Genomic DNA, 23770 nt, shown 5'->3' with positions numbered 1-23770 from the left:
AAATAGGGTGCAGTAACTTTTCACTCCATCCCATCTGGATTACACTGTGTAGGTGCTTCCAAAGTATTGATTTACTGGTTCAGGCAGCAGTTTCTAAGTCACTCCCCATTCTACTGTGTGCCCACCGCAAGGTGTTGGGGCAGGGGAGAACAATAGGCTTGAGTGGCCTTGGTGCTAACCAGCTTTGCCTTTCCCTTGGAGTATTGCTTGTCCAGTTTAGGGGCACTGCCTTATCTCCTGTCTGCCTATAGGTTGGGTGGGTGGACTGCCTTTCTCCCTTCTGAGTGCTTCTTGGCTCTCCCTGAGCTTTAACAACTCTGGCAAGTTTTTCCTGGGGTCCTGGGTATAGCTGAGAGTTTAGTTTTCATTAGGCATTATCCTTCTTGCCCTAAAGTCTAATAAAAAGTGCACAGCTTAGTAGATGCTCAAAAACTGGTTGATATTGTTGTCATTACTGTGATTACCAGGATGTAAGGAGATAGCCAATATGATTAGTAATAACTATTTTGTTGTTTGAGCTAATTGCTTTCAATGAAATTTTATTTACTATCAATTAATCTAATATCCTAGGAAACACTGTATGGAAACAAGTCTCTGTTCTCAGAAACCTTACAATCCAGTAAGAAGATAAAGCAAATAATTGAGTTTGGAAGCAGTTTGGGCTTGCATTCATCAACCACAGCAGATAAAGTAAAACACATCAATTGGGAAATGTTCAAGGTCTTGAATGTTACAAGGCAGAGTTTATTCTTAACTTGGTGGGCAGTGTTCTATGAAAAGAAGAGTGACCAAAAAAAAAAAAAAAAATCAGAACTTTAACTTAGGGAGTTTAAGTGAAAAAATGGTGCCAGAGACTTTGGCTAAGGGTATGTTTCAGTGTTCAAATAGCATAGGTGTATAGCTAGTTTCCAAGACTGGTAGAAGAACTGAATTGATCATTTTCTTTCCCATTTGAGTTTTTGGTGACTCTGGAGGTGATTGGTTGAGATTAAAGATGTTTTCTGTGGACATGGAATAGGGAGAAGCTGACTGACACCCTGGAGGATAAACTGGCATTTAGTGGCATTAGACTAAGGTATACAAAGCAACTACAGTATACAAACAACCTTGGTTCCAGTACTTACAGACTGCTCAATAGCAAAGGAAAGTACTTCTCTCATTAGATCCCAGATTCCTGAGGTTTGGGGCCGAAAAAAGAATATCTACCCCTAAGTAGCATTTTGATGAATTATCTAATTAAATAAATGCTTGTGCCTAATAACAGTTTAGTAATGCAATGTAACTCCAATTATTTTTTTAAATGATGTCCTATTTAGAATGTATCAGTATTTTCAGGATTTATTTTAATCATTAATCTTTAACATACAGGCTAGGAAACAAAAATAGCATTCCTATTGAATGCTAATATGTCAGTAATTTGAAAAGATTTCCTGTGACTAAGTTAAAAACATCTTATTAATGTATTATATAATTTCCGCTAGAGAAGCTACATTTCCTGTAGTGAGTAGAGAGTGATTTTAAAGCCTGGGAATGTGAGTCGGTAAAAAAGCAGAGGAAAGAATTACAAAAGTACTTAGTAATATATGTAAGGTTGTTTAGTATTACTTGACACAGAATCTCAAATAATAGGTCTTATTACTCTGAAATCTGTTTAAGTAAATACATTTTCTTCTCCAATTTATATTGGCCAAATTAGCTCATATTTCAAACATAAAACTATTCATGCTAAAGTCAGTTGTCTATGTATATTGTAAGTCTCTGAAATGAATCATTTAAGTTCATTAAATGAAAGAAAAAACTTTCTAATCTACAGGACAACACATCCAACAATGCAGGCTTTTCAGCAAGATGAAACCCTCACTCATTAGATTCAATTACATTTACAATACTCTATTTATTAAGCCACGGGGGTGTGCAGAAAGAACACTTAACTATTTTTGGAACGTTCTCAGAAACCAAGGTTAAATAATAAGAGGTTTCTTAAACTCATTAAAATAACTAGAAAATTCTCTTTCTTAAGCATCATGATTAACTAGACTTGAAGGTTTCTTTCATAGCTTTTGATTCTTCAAAATTTATCAAAAGTTCCTTTTTTTGATTGGTAGGAGTCAGAGAGTGAGAGAGGAGAAATAAAAAAAAAAACAACAAAAAACCAAACAGGGCCTCCCTGGTGTGCAAGGGGTTAAGCACAGCACTGTGAAGCTATCCACAGGAGTTCAGTCCCCAGCAGGCCCAGGAGCTGCCCACATGGCACAGCAGACCTCTCTTGACTCACCTGCTGCTCCCCTCAGCAGTTTATTTCAGTAGATCTGCCTGTTTTGTTCCCCTCCCTGTCTCTGGTGAATCCTCTTACCCTCCCCTGTACCTCTGGCCTGTACCCCAGTTCTTGTATGCATAAATAAATAAATCTTTTTTTTTTTAAGATTTATTTATTTATTTATACAAGCACTGGGTACAGTCAGAGGCGCCGGAGGGTGAGAGAATTCACCAGAGCCAGAGGGGAGAGTAGAACAGGCAGTGACGAAGTACACTGCTGAGGGGAGCAGTGGGCAGCAGGAGAGGTCTGCGCACCATGTGGGACCCTTGCCTGGTGACCGGGGATCGAACTGGCGCTGCAGAGGCTGCGGGCAGCTTTGCAACCCAGTGCTCAACCGCTGCGCCACCGGGGAGGCCCTAAATAAATCTTTTTTTAAAAAAGAAAACAAACAAACAGATTATCCTAAACTGTTCTGGTGCTTCTCATGGCTTTTAAGTAAAACAATGTCCATTGCTCTTAAATATATTCATGTGTATACATACATATATATATATATATATATATATATAATAGAAGTAAATAAAACAATAGGGAATAAAGTCTTTCACATAAAAATTACAATGTGACTTGTATCACATTACAACATTCGCTATCTACTATTACAAGGACTAGGACTCTGGTTGAGACTGACTTAGTAAGACTGTTTAACAGGCACCAGTGAATTAGTTTGCAATACAAATTAGTTAATTTAACAAACTGGGGAAACATAGTCTTTAGAGGTTTCTTTTCATTTTACATTGGTGGTTTTGTTTGAACGATAGCAAATCGGTCACCTGATTCCATCATATTAGATAAGCTATTAGGTTATGAAAAGAAAACCAACTAAGAAATGAAAAAAAAGGGTAGGGTGTTTAAGTTGACTGTTTCATTTGACTGTCCCAAGTAGACTCCAATGGAGATGTAGCTAAAACATATATTGTAAATTCGGTCTTAATTTTTTAATAGCCTTTATATTTAAATGCCTTTAACAGTTTTCCATACTGACTCTGTTTTTACTATCTTGCATTCAATGATACAATTTACTATTTGTAAGAACTAGACAGAGCAGGGACAAATGCTACTTCAAGGTACTAGCTGGGGGTACAAATACCATTTTAAAAAGGAATCAAAGCTTTCCAGTAATGGCATACCTTCCATGGCAGTCACTGGTGAATTCACCAGCATTTCCCTTCTTCCCTTCCAGGCACACTGGTAAAGGCTGCATCTCCCTGCTACCTTGAAATTAAGAGGTTATACCTGTTGTGGTTGGCAGGCTATGTCACTGCTGGCTGGAGCTAGTGTACCACTCATCTCTTGCTGTGGTGACCACCAAGGTTGCAAATGGTAGAGGCTCCATCCGAGGGTCTCTGGGTGTACACGGCAGGAGGAGGGTGCCTTGCTAACCCAGGTTGGATATAGAGCTCAAGTGTGAAATAACCTGGCTGTGTTGAGCCTCTGAAGTTTCAGGGTTGCTATCACTGCATAATCTAGTCTGTCCTGATGAATATACCTTCCTTGCCTAAAAGACAGAATCCAGGTCATGAGTTTTAAAACAAGATGTACAGATGAAATATACTGGGTGGCACAGTAAAATTTATTGTCTTTATGATTTACATGTAGTAATTAAACACACAAAAGAACAAACACTGTCAAGATGGCCATATGTAGCTCAGGAAATGACTGGTCCCAGTTCAATCATGCAAATGTTCGTTCAGTTTAGAAATGAGTTTCTTTTTAATGGTTTTAATTTTTTCTTCAGTCTCTAAGGCTTACATAGTTCAGTACTAGTGTATTTTCTATTTCTTTATCATCAGGCACATGATGTTTACCAATTCCCAGGAAATAAATGAAATCAACAAAAAGGTCCTGTGACAATTGAGCACATTTTCAGAGAAATAAGTTTGATGAGCTTATTACAGTTAGAGACAGTTTAACTATCAGACCTACACATGAAACATGAAACAATATTAACAAATTATATTTGTCTTAAGGATTTATTTCTTTTAAAATATTTACCACATATTTTTATGTAAGTTTCATTGATTTCTTTGGTTTCAAACATTATATCACTTTCTGACCTAAATATATAGTTCTATTTGTACCAAACATAAAAAATTAAGATTTCAAAAGGTAAAAATGGAATTATTGCTTCAGTACAAAAAAAAAAAAAAAAGGCCTGACCATTTGGGTATTGTAGCTATTATTGCTTTGCTTCTATTGGAAAACTATCCTGGAAATCAAGGAATGTATCCCACAGTTCTCAAAGTATAATTTGAGTGTACATTATCACATCTATTAATCTCCTCTTACCTTCACCAAGCTATCCTGATCTTGTCCTTAAAAAATAAAACAAAGTGAAACAGCATAGCATAAATAAATAAGTTTACCTAAAGGGATGCAATAAATAGGCTACTAGATAAGAACAAAGAATACTGTGGCATAAAACCCTTCAGTGCTGTACTACTAAACAACAGCTTTGGATTTTCAAGGTCTCTACACACACAGACTTTGCTTTAAAACAGCTTTAGGGCAGGCATGCAGTTGACTTACAGATTACATTTCCATAATTTAAAAATAAAAACATACTGGATATAGTGGCGAATTCTGCCTTTTGGCAATTAACCTGGGTATGTACCATGCTTAGTTTTTGGCTGCTGTGTAGTTGTAGACCAAAAATCTTAGGGATTAAGACAAAACATAATATTCCTTTAATTCTTAGTGGTTTCTTGGTTTCCAGAATAGTTACAGAAATTACACTCAAAAGTTTTGCTGCCTTCTTTTCTTTGCATCCATCGCATCCAGAATGGGTTGTCTTTTCGCTGTGTATCTTTGACGAAGCTCTTCTATTTCTCGTTCCATCATGGGGTCCAGCGCTTTTAATCGCATTTGCAGTTCCTCTAAACTTAGATTTTTTAGCTGGGTATAGAAAAAAATGAAAATATGAATATAGTAAAATTATCTATAATAGATTAAAGTCTATTGAGCTTTACCATGAACATTTCAACAAATTCTTTACATCTTCTTTGAAATATGGCTCAAAAATTAAAACAGAAAGAACCAAGAAGTCACCTTTTGGAATAACCTCAAGAAACTTGCAATGAAGCAATTAAAAAAAAACAAAAACACAACCATTTGTAGGAAAGAGCAAATGATGAAATATGTTTAAAAAAATAGGCAGAAAGACAAATCCACCAACAGACTGTCAAGACATGTTACAGACATATTCACTCTAATGTCTCACATCCTAGTCAGCCACATTGATCATGAACACTTGAAAAGAGCACTCAAGAATGTCACAAGATACATACAGGTTAGGGCCTCCCCAGTGGCACAGCAGTTGAGCGCTGGGTTGTGAAGCTGCCTGCAGCCTCTGCAGCGCTGGTTCAATCCCCGGCCACTGGGCGAGGGTCCCACAAGGCGCGACAGATCTCTCCTGCCGCCTGCTGCTCCCCTCAGCAGTGTACTTCGTCGGTCTGCCTGTTCTGTTCCCTGCTCTGGCTCTGGTAAATTCCCTCACCCTCCCGCGCTTCTGACCATACCCAGTGCTTGTATAAATAAATCTTTTTTTTAAAAAAAGATAGATACAGGTTAAATTAAGTATACTATCTGCATTTAACCAAATACCTCCAAATCTAACCATCTGATTAACTGGAAAATTATGTAAAATACTTTTATCACAACCTTTTTGACAAAGTAAGGTTTTATGTTAAGATTCAAAATATTTCAAACCTGACACAAACAGTGCTGTGTAATTTCTTATCATCGGCTTGGTAAATATGAAAGTGAAGTGCCAGTCAAATTTTCACTGTATGTTATAGTTTGACAATAATGATATGATTTGACTGAATGAGATAGTCTGACTATCATGATTTAGTTTGGTTAAGGAAGCTTCTGAGGACACCACCAGCATATCCTTTACTGATTTTCTCTATAACAGTAGGACACATGTCAAATGTGTATAGGGGATAAAATCCATTCTGCCACATGACAGGATCCATGGCATCCATGTTTTACTGTATTCATTCATATATCAAAACAGGAAGATTGGATTATCTCCTGAAAAGCAAAATTTAGGGACGTTGTCTCAGGATTTATGGGATGCCCAGAAATACAGAATTTAACACCAGAGCTTTTGTCTTATTACATTAAAAAAAAAAAAGTCTAAAATTCTCCTTCAAAAACTGACTATTAAAGCAATTATAGCAAGTAGGTGGTTTCAAAGAATTTGTTAAACCACATGATTTACAGAATGCTATTGTATACTCAGCTTCTTGGTAGATGCTGAAAAGAAAACAAAGACATAACTAAACTATTCCCTTGCCTAAAGAAACTTACAAATTAGTTAGAAGGATAAGATTAGCAACTATAAACATTTCAGAACTGATGCACGACCCTACACAATTAAGCTCTATTATATATGGTACAGATTATAGTGGGAGGTGTTTAACTCGAATCCAAGAATAAGCGTCTCATGTGCAAATTTCTGCATGTTCATGTGTATATTTTCCTGGAGAGATCATCCACTGTTTTTCTAGGCAGATCCCCAACATGAAAAAGAGAGAAGTCTCAGTAAGATAATGGAATCTCTTTTTGTGGGTGCGGGGGTTAGTCCTTGAAAAGGAGGTGCCTCAGGGCAGTGGTCAGGGCCTTCAGGAGCAGACCCAACCAAGTTCTGAGAACGGAGGGGTACTGGGGGACTAGGGGTTGGTGGGGCCCTGGGAGCCACAGTCAACTGTGGAGCAGAAAAATACACTAGAGTAATTTAGACTTGGTTTTGATGTAACAAAAGCTTCTAGCTTATTTTCTGTTTTAAGAAGAGCATTGTCTTTGGTTAGTTTATGAGCCGTGCCAGAAGATACTCTGATTTCCTTGCAGCATGTCAAGTTTAACCAAAAATAGCATTTCATCTTCCCCATCATACCTGGGCCTAAGTGACTTTAGGCTCCAAAAATCAAATCTATTATCAACTGAAAAAGATTTGTCATCACTGAGGGTCATTGAAAAGAATGAGTCACAGACTGAAGAAAATTCGAAAGAGGAGTTTCAAAAAGATAGAAATGGCAGTGTTATGTGAGAGCATAGGCCCCAGAGGATGACTCTGAAGGTGAATACCACTTTGAGGGTGAATACCCATTATTTTTCAGTCACACATCACCAAAAGAACCTAGCACATTATATTAAACTACCATATATATTTATATATAATGCACAGCATTATACTATGTACTTCATTCATTTTTAATCCAGATATTAATCATGCATCTTTTATATGGTCACTAACATTCCAAGAGAGAACTTTGAAACTTTCTGAGTTGTGTAAACAGGTGACAGTGAGATGAAAGGCCAACAAATACCACACAAAGCTACATTTCCCTAAGAAAGACAAGGCTAGCTGCTATCTACATGAGATCCAATTCCACTTTGTCTCAATTTCAGCCTATGGTAATCTTTTTTATCCATGAATTTCTATATGATATTTATAATTTAAGCAACATAATTTATTATTTGACTCAAGTCATGAATTATTTTATAATCAACATTTATGCATGAGTTTCATGTCTCCACTCCAGATATTCTAAAAAAATACTTAAACTGTAGAGAATGTACAAGAGCTAGAAACTATTCAACCACCTTGCTAAATATATGAAGGTGGGTAGAAAAACAGGAATATGGAATGACTCTAAGGAATGGGTTACTTTAAGATTAAGAGAAATAATATTATACGAAGCAAACAATTATTGTCACTTTTAATTTTTTCAAAATTAAGATATTCCTATACTACCATACTGGGGGCAAACTGCCAATAGTTTATAAATATTATATTATAGTAATGGACTGAATTTCGGGAAAGAAACTACTCAGAAGAAAACTTTTTTCCTCTAATAAGAAATTTTTTCCTCTAACAGACTTTGATGTTTTCAATATGTAAAATTTATGAAAAACAGGTCTAAGATATTAGAGAACCATTATCTGACATTGTTAGGGAATGAGGTGTTCATGCAAACAAATTCATGAAGTATCTAAATCTTAGTTCATTATATGATAAAACTTTGTTTCAATCATTTTGAACAGAAAATCTTTCTGAAGTTTTGCGGCTTTCTACAGCAGAGGACATAGAACCTGAAATAACCTTTCCTTAATGATGAATCACCATTATTATCTATTACTAATTCGTGCCATGTATTAATTTGCTTTCTTCTTTTTGGCTTTTGAACTTCATCTGAGGGAAAGCTATTAGCTCCTTTTCATGGCCATCAATAGGAATATGTCCTTCTATCGCCACTTCAAGTTTGTTAATCTATTGAGAGTCAGAAAAGCAATTAAACAATCTTTTAAGGCATTATACCAAATAAGAACAGATTTTGAGAGAAAGCCTGAAACTGTTTTGGGAGAGTAAGAGTATGGATTAGTACTGAAGTTTGTAAAAATTGTTTCTAGTATTTCTATGTCTATTTTTAAAATCTGAGTTCAGATTTGTGGCTGTGTAAGGTTGAGATTACAGGAAAACTGACTTCTATACAAATTATATTTTCGGGTGGGCTGTCAAGAGAAGTTGAGAAAATTCATTTAAAATTCAATAAAATATCGAATGACATTTTCTGTGGACCAAGCACTATAGATACAGAGATGAATAAGACACTCTCCTGAAGAGTTTGCAATATGGCTGCAAGATGGGTCCATGTATAGATAACTCACTGAAGGAAGAGTAAACTGAGAAGACAGGAAACAGAACAGGGGAGAAGGGGAAACAGCATGAGCAGAAACATCAGGCACACAAACACCTGGCATTCTGGAGATGCTGGTTAACTGCTGGGATGTGCAAAGGACAGACAGGGAAAGAAGCTCTGGAGGTGAAGAAGGAAGGGGAGGGGAGGCTATAAAACTGCTGCAACAGGCTTTCTGTAGACAAGAGAGAAATGCTAGATAATCCTGAGTATAAATGGTGACACATGTGAATGAGTTTAAAAAAATTTCCCCAATACCAGATATAGAAAACAGATTATCAGGAGAAAAAAATGGACACAAGAAGATTCATCAAAAGGTTACTACAGAAGTTTAGTGAGAAGAGGAGGCATCAAGGTAGAGATGCCATAGATCTATAAATTATAATAGATTATAAATTTTAGATTCTAAGAGAGAGATTCATGCTCAGGGTGTCTCAGTATGTAGGATGAGATGAGATTTTTGAGGAAAAGACTTTCTCCCTGATCTCATGATTTGTCTATGGTATCCAACAGAAAATAATCCCTAAACCTTAGCATTTTATAGTCAAAGGCTCTTATCACTTTGTTAACAGAAATATTTATAGGTTTGTAAAGAGCTCTACTTTATGGTATCATCTAGACAAAAAAAAATGTGAAGATAACTAGTACAATTTCCAGTTTTTACACAGTGGGTATGATGTATAGACATGAACTTCTGGCTGGTTTTGACTTCTGATTAACCACTAATAACATATATTTAGCACTTTGTGTTTTTATAGCTATCAAGCCTTCAACAGTCATAAAAATGGTTCAGGGAACAAAATGTGGTAGAAGTAGCTTATTCCATCTCTTGGGAAACAGTACTGCTCAATGCCTTGGTAGTAAAAAGAATGACAAATCAGATAAAATTTTATGGAGACTCATAATGATAAAAATGGCCCCATAATATAATCCATTACCAGCCTTTTAAAATGCTAACTTAGCACAATATTTTAGACTAATAAGATAGTATTAGAAAGGAAAAATGAGTTTTCCTAAATTAATGTCAATATTATTGCAAAAAAAGTTTTCCTAATTAAAATCAGTTTACTAAAAATTTTCACAAATAAGAAACGAATTCACTTCAGATTTGTTTTTGGATCAACAGAGGTTGACAAGTCAACTTGAGTTTTTATGTTTTTTTTTTTTAACATGGTTAAGTTTTACTTATGCGCCATCTTTCCATAATACACGCCATCTTTCCATCTTTCCCTTTATGTATTTTAGACTACTTTTACTTAATAAAATTTAGTTTTGAATTTAATGATAAAGTAGAACTTGCACAACCAACAATAATTCTTTAATCTTCAGGCCTTATCACTATGAATGAATATTGTAGCTTCACAATCTTTACATACCAGAACATATAACTTAAGTGAATAAATGGACCGATGCGTAGTAAGGAGAACTTGAATGTAAAGACAGAAGGAACACATACAACTACTTCAAAACACAGTCAAAGAAAAAGACAAATTTTGGAACAACATTGTTTGACTAGCTGAAGCACTTTTTTTCTAGTCACGAGAATTTTTGCTTTTCTTGGCCATTTGAAGTGAGAAGTATCAGGGAACAAGTCATATTAATAACAGTAGAGAATAAAATCAATTTTCTTTCAATTTGGATCAGGTAAAATGATTGCATGGGTCTGAGAGAAACACATTTTGAGATCTAAGACTCTCTAAGATCTAAGATCTAAGATTAAAAGCTACTGCAGGCAACTAAGTCATTTGTTCAACAGAAACAAACTATAACCTTGAATTATTTTAGGTATGAAAATGAGAAATAGTTTGCTCAAAGTTATGCTCCTGGTTAAAAAAACAGACCTGACCTGACCTCTAGGTAAACACAAATTCTCATCATACCAAGTATGATATTCTTTTTTTATTTTTTTAATACAAGAACCGGGGTACAGGCCAGATGCGCAGGAGGGTAAGAGGATTCACCAGAAACACAGTGGGGAACAGAACAGGCAGACTGACAAAATACACTGCTGAGGGGAGCAGCGGGAGAGACAGGAGAGGTCTGCCCGCTATGTGGGACCCTCGCCGGCCAGCTGGGATAGAACTGGCACCACAGAGGCCACAGAAAGCTTCACAGCGTGGTACTCAAGAACCTGCGCCACCAGGGGAGACCCCCAAGTATGATATTCTTAATCTAACACTCTAAGAGAATTCAAAATGTTGTCACCACATATTCGGGACAGGGGGTGTGTGGTTCTACTGACAAATTCCCTGGCTCTTTAACGTGAGCTGAAATGAAAAATGGTTTTAAGTGTTCTGTTAGAGAGGCCACAATGCGTAGAAAACAATGAGTATCACATTCTTATACAACAGTCTTTTATTTATTTATTTTTTTCAAATACTTGATTTTTTTTTTTTTAAAGATTTATTTATTTATTTATACAAGCACTGCGTACAGTCAGAAGCGCGGGAGGGTGAGAGAATTCACCAGAGCCAGAGCAGGGAGCAGAGCAGGCAGAAGGACCGAAATACACTGCCGAGGGGAGCAGGGGGCAGCAGGAGAGGTCTGCACGCCATGTGGGACCCTCCTCCGGTGGCCGGGGAGCAGCCGGGGAGCAGCCAGGGATTGAACTGGTGCTGCAGAGGCTGCGGGCAGCTTCGCAACCCAGCGCTCAACCGCTGCGCCACCGGGGAGGCCCTACAACAGTCATTTAAATGGAATAAAATACATAAGCTCAGCAAAAAGCAGAACTGTTATCTTCTTGAAGTTTTCAGGTCAGCTGGTAGACTCAGAATCTCTCAGCTTTTTTTTAATTTTATTTTTATATTCCCCAAACAATTGCAACCCCCTTATTTTGACCCCAAATCCCTTCTTTTCCCAAATCCTTATAGTGTGTCTCTGGTTCATAGTTGTTTGTTGATTTTGATTTTTTCTTTCTTATAGTTATTCTTTTTCCTGGTCCCTTATTTAGGTTTTCTAGAGAATTTCTCAGCTCTTACAAAGAGTTTGTTTAAAACAAATGAAAGACCTAAAGAAAATCCCTAAACTTCTTAATAATAAATAGATGGGTGGATGGATACTTATTCATAAGGTAAGTGAAAAAAGTCAAAACTACTTTTATATATATTTTTTTACATCATTGTTCATTTTTAAACAATATTTGCTTCCCCCACCCCCTCAGGTGGAGTCCCCATAGAGTTTCCTTCACCAATGCACCCGTGCACCATCACCTCAGTCCCCTGTGCTCCTCCCTCCCTCCCTCTGATCCCTCTCCCTCCTCCTCCCCTGCAGGATGTCTCTGATTTATAATTATCCGTTTTCACTTTGTCGTGTTTTGTACTGTTGTTATTTTTTTTATACTGACGTCTTATTTGGTTCCCCTATATTCCTGCTATAATAATAATAAATAGATGGGTGGATGGATACTTGTTCATAAGGTAAATGAAAAAGTCAAAACTACTTTTCAATTGAAGTCAACATTTTGCTTGAAAATTGGTATTATTTAATATCTTACTGACAGCTTGAATATGCAGTTCATTTGTTAATGATAGCTCTGGAGAATCACATTTCATCCAGGAGTTCAGAAGATTACAGATCAATATTCAAAAATATTACATTTATCAGTATTCCTTAAAATAAGAAAATCCAAATAAAAGATATGCAAGTAACTCACAATCTCTTGCACAAAATGGTGAAGAAGTTAATATAAAAAATTAGATTAAATTAACACTGATAATTTTGCTACTTTAATAAGTAGAATTATGTCTATGTATTTTCTTACATTGTTGCTAGCTTTTGGACAGTATTTCATTTCTCCCCTCAGGAGTCATCCCTGTAGTTCTCCCACCACGATGGCACCCATGATCCAACTCCATAGCCCCTTATGCTCTTTCCTCCCCTGTTTTCACCCTTCTTCCTCATTCCCGCTGTGGTATGCCTCAGATCTATGGTCAGCTTGCAAGTTTTTTCTTTTTTCCTGACCCTTTGTATGGTTTCTCTATATTCCTCATGTAAGTGAGAATTCACTATTTATCTTTCTCTTTCTGCCTTATTGTGCTTATTTGCATAATCCCTTCTAGCTCCATCCATGTTGCTTCAAATGGCGTGAGTTTATCTTTTTTGATTGCTGAATAGTATTTCATTATGTATATATATGGCGTGGGTTTATCTTTTTTTGATTGCTGAATATTATTCCATTATGTATATATGCCACATCTTCTTAATTCATTCATCTGTTTTGGAGTATTTGGGATGCTTCCATATTTGGGCTATTGTAAAACAGTGCTGCAATAAACTTAAGAGTGCAGGTTTCCTTTCGAATTAGTGTTTTTGTGTTCTTTGGGCAGATCCTAGGAATGGATCATTTTTAGTGTTTTGAGGAACCTCCACACAGCTTTCCATAGAGGCTGGACCAATTTACATTCCCACCAGTAAAAGGGTTGCTTTTTTACCATATTCTCGCCAGCATTTGTTATTTCTGGGGTTTTTAAAATATGGGCAACTCTCACTGGTGTGAGATGGTTATCTCATTGTGGTTTTGATCTGCATTTCCCTAATTGCCTATTGACCATTTGCATTTCATCTTTGGAGAAGTAGAATTATTTCTGAACTCCACAAGAAATATTGGAAGGCTGCTTATTACTGATCAGGAAGAGCTGTCAGCAAAATCAGAAATTTGTATATGTAGCCAGTCTACACTACCACATTCAAGTGATGAGAAGGCATTACTTTCTAAAAAGAATTACTTTCTAAAACAATTTCATTTTAAAAGATCTGTAGGAAAACATTTAGTTTCTTACATTATTTTGTTTTGCTAAATAATACTAATTAAATGAGAATTTTTTTTAAAAAAGTCAATCTTAAAAAACAGCAGAAATAGGATTATGAGGTTTTTAAATGCATAAATGCAATAACATTTCAAGACATAATGGGTTCATGAGTTGCTGATATAATCAGTTTGTCAAAATAAATGAGACACCACCACAATGAAGCAAGTGATCTTACATGTTAATGTTAACACATTTAGTCAAATAGTCAATCAAGAAAATCCTGTATAAGGTTTGCTGTGTTTACTGGGAAAACAAACTCTTCCTAGCAACTTGTTTAAATAAATCTCACAGATGCTACAGACCTTATTAGTGGCCTGTGATTAAAAAAATATGGATTGCTAATACTGTATCCTGACTCATCTATTTCCCCATCTGCTAGCAATTCTAACAATATGAACTATCAACAGAATGGCTAACAACAATAATTTTCTATGGCAATTTTGATGCTGAATTGCCTATAGCGTTTTGTAAGGTTTACCAGTGCATGCCTTAGACTGTTTTGAGTTGTTTGTGGCCTGGAGCAACTTATTCCCTTCCCCCCTAATATTCCATTTTAGCTCAAGCCTTACTGTGTTGAACAGAATATGGTTTGGTTTTACAAAACACTGTTCATGGAGGCTGCCATACTCATTTTAACTAACAGTGTGAGTGGGAAACACACCAACGTGCTAGTCAAGTCCACTGATTAGTTTAGTTCTATATAAACAGGTAAGGCCTTCTGCCAAAAATTCTGAGCAACAGGGATAATATAGTGAAGTAAAAAATTACAACAAGGTATAAGGCTTTTTTTTTTAAAGTCAGAAGTATATAATAAAAGAGCTCTTCAACCCCAATTCTGGGATTATACCTGAAAACTGCCAAGAAGTATCTATGCTAGCTGCTTAATCTCAGAATATCTAGAGTAAATTTAAGATATTAAGATCTCATTTTCATTCCCAAAGAAAAGAAAGAAAACCATTTCTTATGGACATCAATGGAAGGAAAAAGGAAAGTGCCAATTATTGGTCACTGAATGTAGTCATTTAGGGTAGTGTCAGATACCTGTGCATTTAGTAATGTAACCACTTGTGGGGTAAATATTACCAACCTCACTTTATGGGTAAGGATACTTAGAAAGCCCAAGTGACTCACTCTAAGTCACACAGATATAGGTAATAAGTGCAGGCACTAAAAGACAATATCAAATCCAATAATGTAAATTTGAATTAGAACCTAATGAAAACTATTTCTTGGGTCTCCCAAGAACTACAAAATCACCTCAAATTTCAATTATCATGATTCTGATTAATACTTAATTATATATGACTTATTAATACTTAACAATATATATATGACTAACACTTTACTATTAATTTAACTATAAATAATTAGTTATGGAAGATCACAAGCATTAAGAAAAAGTCTTTATAACTACACGGATATAGTCTAACTACATCTGTATATTTTATTGGGCATTCAAAAATCTGTGAGTTATTATATAAATGTAAAATAGTTTCTTTTTTCTCCAATCACTTTTTCAGCTGTGCTATGCCAAATTTCTCTGAGCCATGGCTAAAGAAACCTTGAGCAGTTTTCATAGTTTTCTGGTTACCTTTAGTTATTTGAAGTTCAGATTAATTATAAACATCAATCTCATAGATCACATCCCTCCCCTCAGTATGGGCTTACACAGAAAACTTGCAGTGTGAAGAAATGATGTCTGTGTCCGAAGCCTTCTCCCCAGCTCTTTTTGAGGCCTACTTCTTATGGTGTTAAGAGGAAGGAGACAGGGATCTTATGATGAAATGATTACTGTCAGTGAGATTAAATTTCTGGTTTGGTTAGTTACCAATAATTTGTACACAAGAAGGGGTGTATCAATTGTCATCATCCTGGTACTCACCCCTGTTGGAGAGGAGCAGCCCTCTGGGTGGGGAATTGTCTCCTAAAGCTTGGGAGCCACCTTTGTAGCATGAGATCCAACCTCTTTTGAGAAACAGAGATTGCAGAGATTCTTCTCCATGCTCTCCAGGGACCACAGGGACCCCAGGAAGGGGAGAGAGCCACACCTTATTTTTCCTAGCATACCACACCATGGTCTTCAGTTATCCTACAGGCCTTGGTTCTACTTATGGAACTTTCAGGAGAGAAACAGGCATGTTCCATACCTGTGTTATTATATCCTCCAGACTTGAAAGAACTTGCTTATTGGGCTCCAGCAGAACATCAGTAGGTTTGCAAGTTCAATAGGCTAAGCAAGCAGCTGGCGGATTTACTAGATGCCAGTCTCCCTTTCTCAGGCACTGCCAGTCTCTGTGAATAGCTCACTGGAAGTGTCTTTCACAGCCAGTCTCCTGCCCCCCCCCCCCCCCATTCCAACTTCAAGCAAGAAGAAAGCTACTTTCTTGCCATTCCACTAGCCCACTAGAGTGTGGATTCCATCAGGATAGGAACTTTTGTAAATAGTTACATCTCTCAGTACCTATAATGCTGCACCTGGAACACAATAAGTGCTGCATAAATATTTGCTGAATAAATGAAAAATGATGGGGTCTTAATAAATCCCGAAAGGAAGCATCTGGCTTCAATTCAGAGTATGGGATACTTAGTGCCTTTGTGCAATCATAAAATCCCTTTCAACACTGTTGTGTGTATCTGTTACCGGGTGTGTGTGTGTGTGTGTGTGTGTGTGGTATGTGTGTGTGCACGTGTGTGTTTGCGAAATCAAAAAGGAACATAATGCAGTTGAAGTAAAGCAAAAGAAATAACAGGATATTTTTCATAGTACTTCATAATTTTACTAAAAGATAATCCCAGGGCTCTATTTCATGTTTATTCTGCATGTCTGATAATACATTTATTTTGATCTCAACTTATCCTTTTCTTAGAAAAATGGTTTCTGTCAAAAAAATTCTTCAAAATATTAATACTATAGTTTATTCCTTTGGCAAACATGCATGGAATAAAGTGCTTGGGGGGGGATTTTTTACTAATATCACAGCACAGCCATTATACAATTGCTACTGCCGGGATATTTGCAGTAATTATTCTGACAAAATAATCAATTATCTTTGTATCAAAAACATACAAAATTTACTTTGGCAAATCTATAAAGCATTTTAAAAGAAAATAAGCAGAAGTCAGCTGAAAACTAAAAATGATAGAACTCAGAATACATAATTTTTTTAAATAGTGAAGCAACATCTACAAATAAAAAGGAATCCTAATCTTTTACTTTTGAGGTATCTAAATCTGAAATTCTTTTAGCACACCATACAACAAGAATCATGGATGATAGCTATTGCCTATAAAACAGTATGAACTCAAAATAGGACAAAATGTTTTTTAACAACTTAAGAGCAATAATAAATTTTGATCAAAGTTCTTCCTTGCCACATGAGTCTCAGAAAATAAAATTCACCAAGAAGGAGACATTTTTTAACACTGTCATTAATTTTAGAATGGCACGTTTTGTGCCTGAAACAGCATTTTTAATCTTCCAGATTTTAATAGACATATATATAAATTCAATTAAAACCTTATGAAGAGATTTAGGAATTTAAGAGGATAGGAAGAAAAACATATAATGGCCTCTTACAAAAATGTTCAGGAAATTTTCATAACAATCAGTTTTATGCAAACTTTTAAAAGCAAAACCACCAACTGAATAAAACTGAAGCTAACAGTTTCTACTCTTTCATTAATAACTGTTTACAAAAGTATGTTCATCAATTCCATATCAATATAAGGTAAAAGAAAACAAAATTATACTAAATGAACATGAAACTAATCATTAAATGTTTCTTATGGGAACTAGACATAAGACCTGAAACCATAAAATACATAGAAGGAAATATAGGTGAAACACTACGTGATTTGCATATCAAAGACATCTTTACAGACACATCACCCAAAGCAGTGATAGTGAAGGCAAAGATAAACAGCTGGGACTACATCAAATTAAAGAGCTTCTGCACAGCAAAAGAGACAATAACAAAAACAAAGAGAAACCCCACCAACTGGGAGAACATTTTTGCACCCAACACTAATGATAAAGGACTGATCACAAAAATCTGCAAAGAGCTGATGAGACTCAACAACAACAAAGAAAATAACCCAGTCAAAAAATGGGCAGAAGAGCTAAAAAGAAACTTCTCTGAAGAGGAAATGCAAATGGCCAACAGACATATGAAAAAATGTTCAACATCACTTGTAATCAGGGAAATGCAAATCAAAACTACCATGAGATACCATCTTACTCCAGTGAGAATGGCACATATTAAAAAAACTAGCAACAACAAATGTTGGCGAGGTTGTGGAGAAAAAGGAACTCTCCTGCACTGTTGGTGGGAATGCAAACTGGTCCAACCACTATGGAGAGCTGTGTGGAGATTTCTGGACCTACTAAACATAGAGCTTCCATATGATCCAGCAATTCCACTCCTAGGTATTTACCCAAAGGACACAGAAACATCAATTCCAAAGAACACCTGCACCCCTATGTTTATATCAGCACTATTTACAATAGCTAAGCTTTGGAAACAGCCCAAATGCCCAAAAATACAGGACTGGATCAAGAAGATGTGGTACATATATACCATGGAATATTACTCAGCATTCAAAAAAGATAAACACATGCAATTTGCAGCAACATGGATGGCGCTGGAAGGGATCATGCTCAGCGAAATAAGCCAAAAAGAAAAAGAAAAATACCGGATGGTCTCACTCATAGCAGGAATCTAGAAAACTTAAATAAGGGATCAGGAAAAAGAATAACTATAAGAAAGTGAAAATCAAAATCAACAAAAACTATGAACCAGAGACACTTTTTGGGGGATGGGGGGCGGGAGGGGAGGGATTGGGGTCAGAATGGGGCATGTGCAGTTGTATGGGGGAATATAAAAATAAAATTTATTATTTAATAAAAAAATGTTTCTTATGGGGGAAGGATTAAATTTCAAATGTCAGCATAATTGTTTCATATTTTTAAGCTTCCGGTTTAGGTCGAGGACAACAGAGGTTGTAGGTTATCTGAGACAGGACAATTAATATGCATAAAACGTTTACAGTAAAGATGAGGTCGTAATATTTCAGTATCAAGTGCAAACACAACTGCTATGAGTAAAACTTTATTGCAAGCTAAAAATTTCAAACTTAGATGACTACATTAACTAGATATTCTACAGTCTTTTTAAAGTCCGAGAATAGAATCGAATTACAGCTTTATTTTTTTTTAAAAAGATTTATTTATTTATTTATTTGTTTGTTTGTTTATTTATTTATTTATTTATTTATGAAAGCACTGGGTACAGTCAGAGGCACGGGGAGGACAGCAGGAGAGGTCTGCTCGCCATGTGGGACCCTCATCTGGTGGCCGGGGATAGAGCCAGCGCTGCAGAGGCTGCGGTCAGCTTCGCAACCCAGCGCTCAACCGTTGCGCCACCGGGGAGGCCCCAAATTAAAGCTTTAAAAATTGTTTTTGGTAACAAAGAGAAACCCCACCAACTAGCATTCAAAAAAGATAAACACATGCAATTTGCTGCAACATGGATGGCGCTGGAAGGGATCATGCTCAGCGAAATAAGCCAAAAAGAAAAAGAAAAATACCGGATGGTCTCACTCATAGCAGGAATTTAGAAAACTTAAATAAGGGACCAGGAAAATGAATAACTATAAGAAAGTAAAAATCAAAATCAACAAAAAACTATGAACCAGAGACACTTTTAGGGGGGCGGGGGCAGGAGGGGAGGGATTGGGGTCAGAATGGGGGGCTGCAATTGTATGGGGAATATAACAATAAAATTTATAAAAAAAAAAAAAGGAAAAAAAAATTGTTTTTGGTATCAACTAATGCAACAGCAAGCACAGCACCTTAACTTTATCTCTAAAATTACCTTGCAAAATGAGTGAGTTCCTAAATGTTCCCAGAACTTTTCAGTGCTGAGGTGATCAAGCTGCCACCTCTCAGAGGCAGCAAGACTTTTAGCTTGATCATCCCCTGAAACAAAAAACAGGTGCATTCTGCGTGTGGACTACTTCTATGTGGACAAAGAAGCAAAGGCAGAGAACTGAAGTTGATCCACTTTACATCCACTAAGAAGTCAGGTGACTGGTCACTCATAGAAATTTAGGGGTCAAAATTTGAGTTCTGGTATGAATAACATATTAATATGAACAAGTTTTGTGGTAAATCTTTACATTTTATTTTTCAGGATGAAATTGCTGCTTAGGGCCTCCCCGGTGGCGCAGCGGTTGAGCGCTGGGCTACAAAGCTGCCTGCAGTCTCTGCAGCGCCGGTTCGATCCTGGGCTGCTCCCCGGCCAAGGAGGGTCCCACATGGCACATAGACCTCTCCTGCCGCCCGCTGCTCCCCTCAGCAGTGTACTTCAGTCCTTCTGCCTGCTCTGCTCCCCGCTCTGGCTCTGGTGAATTCTCTCACCCATCCGCGCTTCTGACTGTACCCAGTGCTTGTATAAATAAATAAATAAATCTTTTTAAAAAAAAAATAAACTAAATAAATGAAGAGAAGCAAGTTTTTTTTTTAAAAAAGAAAGAAATTGCTGCTCAGCCTTAAAAAATCCAATTTTAATAAGGATAAATGGAAGAATGCATCTTTAATTACTGACCAAATGAAAGACACATTGTTGATTTACCTCCTGTGGGAAAGTAATGAAAAAAGCTAAGTGGCTGTTAATTTCAATAGACTCTTGAGGAATATTCCATAAGATGTTGTTAGTAAATGACCAAGACATACTGTTATTAAAAGAGTACCTAATCCCCGGATACTTTACTGAAATTATTTGTATTGACATGCAAGATCATGTAACTCCCAATTTTGGATAGATGACCTACCAGGTTTAGCAACTAGTAACTGGAACCATCAGATGCTGGAATTTTTCAATGCATTCTCAAACAAGAAAATTGTAGTAAAATTTTTCTGTCTAATTTTATTTTAAAGATTTATTTATTTATACAAGCACTGGGTACAGTCAGAAGCACGGGAGGGTGAGAGAATTCCCCAGAGCCAGAGCAGGGAACAGAACAGGCAGACTGACGAAGTACACTGCTGAGGGGAGCAGTGGGAGCGGCAGGAGAGGTCTGCGTGCCATGTGGGATCCTCGCCGGCAATGGGGGATCGAACCGGCGCTGCAGAGGCTGAGGGCAGCTTCACAGCCCAGCACTCAACCACTGCGCCACTGGGGAGGCCCCTCTGCCTAATTTTAGAGTAGAGATGCAATACCACAAAGGAATACATAATTAAAAAAATATTACATGCAAAGGAACTACCTTCAACCTGACTCAAATACTGGAAGGTGGTACCCACCACACTGCCCACTTCTGGGTTTCTGTAACGTTTAGTCTATTTTCAGTTAGGAAGATCTTCCTGTTACGGTTCTTGTTGCCAAAGGCATGACCATGTAACTGCTACGCCCATCCCTTGTTTGCCGCCCCCTCCCCACATCTCTCCTAGTCACCCCCAGCTGGGAGAAACAGGCAGGGCCAGAGCCTCCTTTGCTTCCACAGGGGTGTCCACTGCCTCAATCTCACCCACACTCGCCATGGGGTCTTTTTTTTAAAGTGTTTTCCTTCCTTTTTTTTTTTTTTTTTTTAAGATTTATTTATACAAGCACTGGGTACAGGCAGAAGCGCAAGAGGGTGAGAGAATTCACCAGAGCCAGAGCAGGGAACAGAACAGGCAGACTGACGAAATACTCTGCTAAGGGGAGCAGTGGGCGCGGCAGGAGAGGTCTGCCACACCATGTGGGACCCTTGGCAGGGACCGGGGATCGAACCGGTGCTGCACAGGCTGAGGGCAGCTTCGCAGCCCAGCACTCCACCGCTGCGCCACCAGGGGAGGCCCTCCATGCAGTCTTTTAAGTTAACCACTCTCACTCTCAATCTTCCTGACAGGTCTGGAAGTCAGGGCAGCCAGCTATGATGGCCCATACTGTCAAATGGAGAAAGGACTCTTAGATACTGAGGCACTGCAGATTTTGTTAGTTATGTCCACCTTTTTCAATCACTGGAAATTTTGTTTTTCACTGGCCTTTAACAAGTATGAGCCTCTTTATTATACCAACTAATAATAAAGAGAGCAAATGTTCTGTCAGACAGTTTTGCTAGTTGACAGCAATGGAAGTTTCCACACTCCCTGCAAATCTCTGCTCTGAGTACATTAAAAAAAAGAATTATACTATTATTCTTAACAACTAGTGGGTTTTCAACCTGCAAAGTGACCAATAATCTAATAATTGGCTCTAAACTGGTTACTATTTTGTGAAATTTCTTTTTTTTTTTTTTATAGCGGCATGCTTTATTTATTTATTTATTTGTTTGTTTGTTTGTTTATACATGCACTGGGTACAGTCAGAAGCGCGGGAGGGTGAGAGAATTCACCAGAGCCAGAGCGGGGAGCAGAGCAGGCAGAAGGACCGAAGTACACTGCTGAGGGGAGCAGCGGGCGGCAGGAGAGGTCTGCGCGCCATGTGGGACCCTCCTCCGGTGGCCGGGGAGCAGCCAGGGATCGAACCGGCGCCACAGAGGCGGCGGGCAGCTTCGCAACCCAGCGCTCAACCGCTGCGCCACCAGGGAGGCCCTATTTTGTGAAATTTCTTAAACCTTATCAAGAAATTAACTTGCAGAATACCTGAGGGATAGTGTTTGTGGGTAGCAAAAGTGAAAGAAGTAGGACTGAATAATATTAATCGTCCCCAAGCACCTGAACAGTAAGCAAGGAGATTCTGAATGGGCAGGCCCCTTCTGAAAATGGCTGGGGAGTGAAGTGAAAAGTTTGATCAACTCTAGGACTCTAGTGGTTCTTAAGGATGGGAACAGGCTTACAGCTTCATGGCTGGTTCCTGAGAAGTATGGAGATGGGCCACTATGAGATCAATGGTATTTGGAATGAGGACAACATGAGGCTACTGAGTTCATGATTAGGGGCCATTCTGGAACCCTTCTTCTCACAAGGGCAAGAGCTCAGCCTCTATGGGAGGCCTAGGTTGCTGGCTCTCCAGCTCCCTCTGGTGGCCATATTTGGCACCATATATATATATATTTTTTTGCCTTTTAAACAGAAACCAGTGTTCTGTTTTTTATTTTTAAAGCACAGTATATTTCAAAACTTCTTTTAGTTAAGGAAGGAATCACCGATACTTTGTCTGGGCTGTGGGTCTATGGGAAATTACTTATTAGATGTAAACATGCTATCCAAAAATGTAAGCTATAATAGTGGTTCAAAAAGAGAAAATGTTCCCCTAAATGCGTTTAAAATCCCATGGGTAAAGCTACTTAAATGAAAAGATCTGATCATCACTTAGATGTATAAACTCTAAACTTCTGCAGGCATGTCCTTCACAATAAATATTCTCATATATGCAATCATATTATTGCAAATTTCATGCAAGTAACAGTTAACATATTGAGTCCTGAGCACTAGCAGACACTATGCTTAAGTGTTGTTATTTAATAAGTAATAATCTATTTAGTAGGCAATAATCCATATCCTATAACAATCCTATAAGTAGATAGTAATAACAACCATTTCTCAGAGACACTTTTGGAGTTTAAATTTATCTAAGACATTTAGTGATTAAAAGGTCAGGAATTGAATCAAAGGCAACCTGACTTCAGAGCTGGTGGCACTTCTGAACATGATACAACAGAGATACACACTAGACCAGCCATAGTAATTTTCCCCCAAAAGGGAAAGTTTCCTAATGATTGTAAATTAGGTTAAGATTAGCATAGAAACTTAAAGGTCAATGACGTTTAAAAACTAAAACCCACCTGAGTGTTCACTTCTAGATGTTTATTCCTGTATACTACATAGTTGAAGGGAGTTTATAATTGGTCAGGAGAGTCTGCGATCTAATATTTTTCAAACAATAATATATTTTAAAATAATTTATAATTTGCAAAACATGTTTATATACAGTATATCAGAGGGACTCATCAGAAGT

General features: G+C 37.3%; 1 protein-coding gene across 1 annotated transcript in view; it reads right to left on the bottom strand.

Moving 5' to 3' along the window:
* Nucleotides 1-4930: 4930 nt before the first annotated feature.
* The window catches only part of STK3 (serine/threonine kinase 3), a gene marked incomplete at its 5' end in the record, with an annotated part of 334603 nt that continues 315763 nt past the window's right edge, over nucleotides 4931-23770 (bottom strand). The window contains 1 exon segment of the mRNA XM_084230531.1: nucleotides 4931-5212. Within this exon segment, the coding sequence (XP_084086657.1) occupies nucleotides 5054-5212 (159 nt within the window). The 3' untranslated portion in view covers nucleotides 4931-5053.

Source organism: Talpa europaea, assembly GCF_964194135.1.
Source record: "Talpa europaea genome assembly, chromosome: 3".
Lineage (NCBI taxonomy): Eukaryota > Metazoa > Chordata > Mammalia > Eulipotyphla > Talpidae > Talpa > Talpa europaea.
The sequence above is the reverse complement of the archived record's forward strand: the minus strand, read 5'-3'. Positions and strand labels throughout refer to the sequence as shown.